Here is an 8,610-nt window from a genome sequence, read left to right on the forward strand (position 1 = left end):
CAGAGCTTACTAAATATCTGAGGTCAAATTTGAATTCATGTCTTCCTGACTCTAGGTGTGCCTCCTAAGCACAAAAATTCCTAGTTACGCTGTTGCGACTTCATGGTTTGTTGTGGGGGTCCTCTCAAAGAATGCAGACTCAGACCACCTCTAATCCATGTGAAGGCATTTATTGAGGATTGATGCCTCTCAGAAGCAGCCTAGGTTCCCAGAGCAACTAGCAACTTAGTAAGACAAGACAGGAAATTTTTACAGTGTAATGATGCTGATTACACAACAGAAATTATGAATATTGTGAGAAGTAAGAAATTATTATATTTCCATATAAGGAAATAGTTCTGGTGAGGAGCTTCAAGAACCAGCTAAAATCTGGTGAAACTGGTAGAGAGGTTGGGGAGGCTATAAGTAGGACAAAGGTAAAGCTTTACTTAGCTTAATAGGCTCATGGAAACTGGCTTCTCCACCTCTGGGCAGGGTAAAGAAGTCATTTTCTGAACATACGATATATGTTCAGAAGGGAGAGGGAACATACCAAGGGGGACATTTTGGGAAGTCTGTGACCTCTGCTGACTTCTACCAATGAAAGTCAGCTAGGAGGAACTTGAGGCCGGGAATAGGGATACAAGCTTGGCTCTCTTTTCTGTAGTGTGTGCATGTGCTCATCTGGAGTTCTACACCCATTGCCTGCAGGAAGCTTATTAAAGGTTTCAACTGCTTCACTCATCCTGAGTCTGTCTAACTTACTATGCCTATTTGGGCACCACAGGTTATTTCCAACAATATTAGAAAGGTAGGAGGGATTTGTTAAGGAACTAGGTAATGGGTAGGGATCCCTTCTATGATTCGGTGGTCAAACATCCTGGATCGTGCTACTTTCTTATTGACTAGCTGTTGTGGTCCTGTCTGGTCAACCTGAATAGTAAAGTATTATGGTCCTGTCTTGGGCTAAATAAATGGATGATGTGATTATGGTTGAGTACAAGCACACATCTGTTCAAATACGTGAGTTGGATCTGGGTGCAGTGGCTAGCTAGGGGCAGTGGGTATACTGAGTCTGGGTGCCTGAGGTGTGGTTAAAGCCAGATTGTGTGGTTAAATCAGGGCATGCCTGCTGTTCAGTGGGGCCCATAAAGAAGTCAGAATGTTGGGGCTGTGGGCAGCTTTATTAGGATTCCATCAATACCTCTGAATAGAAAGAGATTAAGAGAGAATGGGCAGGTAGGTAAGAATCTAGGAAGAATGATCTGGAGGTGATGAAAGAGTGTGTTTTATACCTGCCCTTGGTGTACCTCCTCCTGCTTCATGGTGCCAATAAAGCATTTTAGCACAGACTGAAAGGATTACGGAAAGGCAAGGTTTGACCACAGCCTCATTTATCCCCATTGGCCTGCCTCCCCTTTACTTTGGGGAAGGATAGGACTACATTTTCATACAAATTACTGTTATTATCATTGTTGTTAGTTTCATCTAGTTTTCATTTTCCTGCTTTTGATATTTTCATTATCTTCTCTGACTTCTATTTTAAATGCTTGTTTTCAAAGCATTTAAAGTGATTATTTAACATCTCCAATAGTTGCTGCTTTTTATTTTATAAACATTAAGATTTTTCTTCTCCTTTAAACAAAGCTTTGGATTAGAGAGAAAACACTTCAAAAAAGTATTTAATATAAAACTCAATTTTCTACAATTGCTAGGCTGTCTTCTTAAGACAAACTTGGGGTGTATTTGTATTCCAAGCAGAAGACCAGGCACATGGGTTCCATCTGATGGAAATCAGTGTGGGGGCAGAAGAGGGAGGGATGAGAACATACTTTTGCATGAGAAAAATGTCAGCTCCAGCAGAGAGTACATAAGCCAACTTAGTGAGTAACCGTATAAGAACCAGACAGTGAGGATAATGATACAGTCTTGATGGCCCCAAGAAAAGCCTTAAGTGACTGGTGGGATGTTCCATTTCAGTAACTACCCAGCCTCCCACACAAAAAGGAAATAAGAATAATCACTGGTAACCCAACTTTAAAGAGTATTTGAAACACAGTCTATCTAGGCTCTTGAGAAATCCATGAAAATGGGACTTTATTAAAGGTGGGAATTAATATAGGTGACAAGATCACAAGGAGTATAAAGGGAACACTCTCCTTTTTGCTTTTTTTTTTAAATTGACATGATCATTTTAATTTTATGAAAAAGCTCTCCCCCACAAATTATCACAAGTATAAAAATAAATGGGAGGAGCTGATGATTAACTTAACAAAAGTCTTACATTGTTTAACAAAGGATTAGTCATTTGATTCCTTTAAATATCAAATGCAGCTAGGTGGCACAGTGGATAGAGTGTTGGAGTCAGTAAGGTTCACTTCTCCCCTCAGACACATATTGGCTATGTGACCCTAGGCAAGTCACTTGACCTCTGCTTGTCTCAGTTTACTCATTTATAAAATGAGGATAATAATAGTTCCTACTTCCCAGGATTGTTGTGAGGATCAAAGAAAAAAAAACATATGTAAAAGTACTTTGCAAACATTAAAATGTTCTATAAATGCCAGCTATTATTTTTAATATTAAAATTTTATTTCTAGGTACATGTAGAAATATTTGTTACATACAATGAGATGTATCTGTGGCACACAAAATTTCAGAATTCTAGAGAGCAGAAATGTTATCTCCTTCCACTTGCATAATATTGGACAGTTTACAAAGCACTTCTATGTACATTATCTCCTATGATACACACACACACACACACACACACACACACACACACACACACACAGACACCGCCAGGGTTAAAGTAGGACAGACTTGCTGAAGGGCAAAATGCTAATAATAAGGTAGGACTTGGCCTCCAGTTTTCCAAGTTCAGTCCTTGTTCCACTGAACACCACTATCTATGAGAGTTTAAGAAGGAGGGGTAATAGAGGCAATGGGGTTAAGGGGGAAAATGACAACATGAACAAAAGCATACTTTGGTTTGTGGTTTTGTCCTTCATTCTCAAAGAGGATCATGACATCAGGGAGATGATGACATGACTTACAATTGAATAAGATTTGAGTGAGGGAGGGCTGTGCAAAGTCACCAGCCTCACTTTCTCCTCCAGAGTCATCTGGATCCAGTGACCAGATATCAATCAGGACGACTGGAGATGGCTAATGATGCAGTGGAAGACCGTGGCCTTTTTAAGCTAAGGTGTTTTCAGGTTCTCACTTTCAGTGAGGCAAATCTTTGGTTTAGGCAATCTCTTAAGGGAATATGCTCATGAACTACAAAAATTCAGTTAGAAATATGAAATCTTTACAGACTAGAAATACTTTAGCAATTACTTATCCTGTCATTCCAACGAAAGGTCTGTCCTCAACTCATAATGTCTAACTGAATTACATCTCACACATGTCTTCTCTTTTTCATGCATTCACATCCAACCCTTATTTCAAGACCTCATTATTTCTCTTTTAGATTCCTGCAATAGCCTTCTATTGGTCTCCCTGCCTCAAGTCTCTGCTTACTACAATCCACCCTCCACTCAAAGGCCAAGGTAATTTTTTTTCTCCCAACAGAGATGCGATGGACTCAATATGAAGAATGAGACATATACTTTTGGACATGGCCAATGTGAGAATTTGTTTTGTTTGACCACATGCTGTTATGTATACTTATTTTTCTTTTGTATTTTTAAGGAGTCCAAGTGAGAGATGGAGAAAGAAATTTGTTAACTGTGAAATTTGTTAATTGTTAGCATTTGTTAATTGGGGGAAAATACAGTATAGGTCTATGCTATATCTCCTGCTGAAGAAGTTCCATTAGCTCCTTATTATCTCTAGCAAATAAAGGCTCCTCTGGTTTATAAGGCTTTTCATAATCTGGTCCCTTCCTACTTTTCCAGTCTTTTTAAACCTTATACCTTTTCATGCACTCTAAGATCCAGCTATACTCCATCATTTATATGCATGGCTTTGCACTGGTTAACCCTAACTCCTTTATATCACTACCTCTTTCTCTTAGTTTTCCCTGATTTCTTTTAAAAATCAGCTCAAATCCCACCTTCTTCAGGAGACCTTTCCCAATCACTCTACCTACTCTTGCCTTCTCCTTTCATATTAACCTCATATGTTCTGCATATTTCTTGTATTTACCAGGATATCTATAAGTTGTCTCCCAATTAGAATGTAAACTTCTTAAGGACAGGGAATATTTTTGTCTTTTTTTGTGTTCACAACACTTGGCACAATGCCTAGAATATAACAAACAATAAATGCTTTGATGACTAACTGATTTATTAAAGGAAATAAGTTGTTCATGTTTTTTGAGATGGGTTAACTTTATGGCAACTAGACACAGAGACATTAGAATGTCAATGGGGCAGAGGTTGGATCAGGAAAATATGTAAATTTTTTAAACTATGACACCATATTTGAAAGCTCAGTAAGAGAACTGAGCTATATAATCACCATGACTCCTTCATTTATTGCTGTTTGCAACTTCTGTTCAGACAGTGAAGGTTAAGGCAGCCAAAAACATCTATTCGGTAGAGCAGTTAAATAGCTGTGGCAGAATGCTTTATCCTATCCTGGTTATGTAAGCATTTCTCTCAGGTAGAGAGACTTATATTTGATAAATCATAGATTAAATCTTAACCCACTAAAATGGTTCTATATTATTTTAATATCAGCTTGACACTGTTTTAAGGAATGAGATTAAAAAAAAAATAACTCCTATACACAAAGTTACAACAAGGAATTTTTGCACCTAGGGCAAATGTAGTACTGTGGAAAGAGCTCTGATACTGGAGTGGTTCACATTTTGCCTGAGATACTTACTATCTGTGTGACCTTTGGTCTCAGTTTCCTCATAAATGAGAAGACTCAACAAGATGGGTCCTTTTAAGCTCAAGATCTATGATCCTATGACCATAAATATCTCAACTTGGTGGGGTGGGGGATGAAGATGAAGAGCAGAGATTAGTTGTTTAGGAACCCACTTTAGTCTTCTACCAGGTAGGTCCCTGTTTTAATTCATTATTTCATTTTAATTCATTACTATAACTAGCAGGTGTTATTCTCTGTTGTTTATACGTTGCAGGAAAAATGTGCTGTCAATACTCTCTTAATTTAGCATCCAAGGGCAAAGATCAGTCCCTGTACCCTTGCTTTTTTTGCTCTAAGCTGCTGTTAAAACTGTGGGTGGCAAATAATGACCAATGACTAACTGAATTCTAATCCAGTATTATCTAGGTGACCAAAAGCTTTTGTAGCAGTTACTTTATACTCTCAGGTGGTATGGGGAATGTAATTAGTTTGTACATAAATCAATATGATCAGTTTCACTGTCCAGATTTTCATGACCGTTATCAGAAGGGGAAAAATGTACCTTTGCATGTTTCTTCTTTAAAGAATTTAGCTCTTTCTGTTGTTTCTTTAAGTGTTTCAAGTAAGCCTATGGGAGAGAAGGAAAAAAAAAGCCACTGAAATTAGTTTTCTTGTAGCTATAGGGAATGAATCAGACTGAAAGAAAAAAAAAGCAAAAAAATGAACAACTTTGGGTTATACTAACATGCACACTATAATTTGTCTTACAAAAATATTGAGCCACTTTACCTTCATTTGTTTTAAGTCTTCTATCCTCACTTGAGGAATAAGTTCAATACCTAAAAAATATTAGGATATTTTATTTTTTAAGATTAAGCAAAATTAGCCACAGTGCTGCTTAGGCTATTAAAATTTCAAATACTCTTTATGAAGGCAGGTATCTAAACATTTATCTTATGTTTAATATGAACATGGAAATGAGCATCTTCCCATTGGAAAACAACTAACTGGATACTTAAGAGAAATAGCTGTTTTAACCTTTGCATTCTAAGGTATGTTTGTGCTAGCCTACTTGCTTAGGGTAAAAAAGAATACCTACATCACAAATTCCTGGATCACTGTCCCAAATTCACTACCACATAAAGAACAAAAGCAAAAGGTTCCACAGCTCATAAAATTAAATTTGGCATTTTAGCAATGATTTTTCACATACAAGAGAAAAGCCAAGTGAACCAATGTATAGTAGGATACTGTAATGGGGACCTAGAATTTCCCAAAGAAATATATCAACTCATCACACTGTCTGGTGATGAGCTAGACCAGGGGTTGCCATAGCAACAGCAGTTGGAAGAGACTTCCATGACAACAGAATTATTTTCTGTTTTCATGTAGATTTTCTTTTGAAGTAAACATTTCTTCTTTAATTTTTTTTCTGGAGTACTGAATGAAATCAATAGGAAAATTAAAGGTCACTGTATACTATATTTAATTTCCATTATCAGAAGGGGGAAAATTATATCTTTGTACATTTCTTCTATAAATAATTTAGCTCTTTCTTTTGTTTAAGTGTTTCAAGTAATCCTATTGGTATACCATGTCTGATTTCCAGGAAAGCTGTAAAAAGAGGCATGTATGTTTAGGGATGATAAGAATAAATCCATAGGCCCATATTTCTCAGTTTTATTCATTACAAGAGACATGAGCCTGGTTATTATATGTACCTGTAGATGAAGAACCTTATCATTTGTCCATAGTTGGCTCAATGTGCCACAGTTACACCACCAGTATGCTTTGGCAAGACTAGATAGGGAAAAAATACCTGGCTGGCTGAAATGCTTTTTGGCTTTGATATTTTAAGTCATAATGGTTTATCATAAGGAAGTCAGGGGCATTTAGGGTACAATATTAATAGGGCTAATGTTACTGATGGCAAAAGCCATACCTTACTCAAGCTTACTTCTTGGGCCCCAAGGCTGCTTTAAGACCACTTTTCAATTGCTACCAGTCAAAAAATTCTCCTTTTTTGCAGTCCATACCATCTGATTTTATAAACTAAATTTCTGTCTGATAGAATGCTGGGTTGAATGGACCACCCATTTGCCTCATTCTGACATTCTTTTGGTGTTAATTCTGTAAAACCTTGATTAAAAGGAACCTCCCAAACAGATCCCTCAATCATTGGCAGTTGGTTTTTCTATATTAAGCTTTAAGGATAAGCAACAAATGATTTAAAAAGCAAAGCCTATAAACAACATTTAAACACACACACACACACACACACACACACACACACACACACACACAGAGGCAGAACTGTTATTAGTTAGGTGGTGCAGCAGATACAGTCTTGGGCCTGGAGTCAGCAAGTCCTAGATCCAAATGCAGCCTCAAACTGGGGGGCCTTGGGCAAGTCACTTAACCTCTATCCGTCTCAGTTTTCTCCCTTGTAAAATGGGGATTATAACTGCACCTACTGCCCAGGGTTGTGGTGAAGATCAAATGAGACATTTGTAAAGCACTCACTACAGTGCCTGGTGCACAAGTGGGTACTTAATAAATACTTATTCCCTCCCTCCCTCTCGTAATACTTCTATATTCTTCTCTAATACTACAGAAGTATATAATAGTAATGTCATTCTGAATGATGGTCCTTAGACACTTCAGGTTCCTGTTACAAAACAAAAAATCAGTAATTCTCTCTTTGCTCTACTTACTGAAGTAGACTTATACACATAAGAGATTTTCCAATGCAAAGGTTGAAGAAAGGGTCTTTCTTAGCTAACTGAATTTTCTTGTTTTCTTCATGTCACTCAGAATAACTGAGTATTCTGATTTTTTAAGGTTTCAGGATAGTTTCTCTTCTTGCCAATGTTGGTGTTGAAAATACACTGTAATCCTTCAAACGATAATTTGAGAGCTGTGTGGGAGCTTCTTTTGCCTACTTCCTTGTTCTGAAAACTTACAAAACTCCAATGAGGTTTGTAAACCTAATGCTACTCTACCATGTATGTATTTTATCAAAGCAGTATTTTCTGATTCCTACTTTTAGGAAAAAAAAAGTGACACAGTTCCAGATAACAAGTGTTCTTGTATTAACTGGTATATGAGTCTCCCCCTACTACACTCCACTTCTTTCAAAGAGTTTTCCAACGGAGGCACCTTTTCTTCTCATTCACCCAGAGAAGACCCAGGGGGCATACTGCTTGGTCTCCAAGGCTACTTTGTGACCAATTCATTAATTGTTATCACTCAACAAATTCTCCTTTTTTCGAAGTCCATGCCATCTGGTTATACAAGCTGTTCCAAAACATGCATTTTAAAGCTATTTAACCTATTAAAAACTTAAAAATACACAAAGACTTTTGGAACACCCCATGTGACTCTACACATGCCTGTTGTCATCATTGACTCATCTCTGGGATATGTTCCCATCTCTCTTTGTCTTTTTCAGCACCTGGCTCAGACGGTTCCTCTCTCCCTATCCTCTATCATTCCAACATTCACGTGGGTGATCCATCTGACTCACTGGCCTCACAGTTCTCTCAAATTCACAGATGCAATGACTTTCAATGCCATTCCCTTTCAGTCACTCTGAGTCATCAGCCAAATGATGAGTTGGGACTATTTTATCTTCAAGAAACTGAACTTGGAACTTCTTTTCTCTTTCTTTTCTCTCCCATCAACTGAAGCGACTCTTCTTCCTCACCATCTTCCTTGGCCCTCTTCTTTTTCTACATATTCTTTCCTTACTTATCTCACTAGCTTCGACAAATTCAGTTAAACCTCTACATATCTGAGCCATATACA

The 8,610-nt window shown here is 37.5% G+C and overlaps 1 protein-coding gene across 8 annotated transcripts in view; it reads right to left on the bottom strand.

Moving 5' to 3' along the window:
• Positions 1-8,610, bottom strand: part of PLCB4 (phospholipase C beta 4) — a 473,095-nt gene that overhangs the window by 26,610 nt on the left and 437,875 nt on the right. For all 8 annotated transcript variants that reach the window (XM_027840353.1, XM_027840351.1, XM_027840358.1 and 5 more), the window contains 2 exons: positions 5,593-5,642; positions 5,366-5,431 (listed from right to left, as the gene is read on the bottom strand). In XM_027840353.1, coding sequence (XP_027696154.1) covers positions 5,366-5,431; positions 5,593-5,642 — 116 coding nt within the window. The remainder of the gene's footprint in view (positions 1-5,365; positions 5,432-5,592; positions 5,643-8,610) is intronic.

Source organism: Vombatus ursinus, unplaced genomic scaffold, assembly GCF_900497805.2.
Source record: "Vombatus ursinus unplaced genomic scaffold, bare-nosed wombat genome assembly UNPS02014841.1, whole genome shotgun sequence".
NCBI classification, from domain to species: Eukaryota; Metazoa; Chordata; class Mammalia; order Diprotodontia; family Vombatidae; genus Vombatus; species Vombatus ursinus.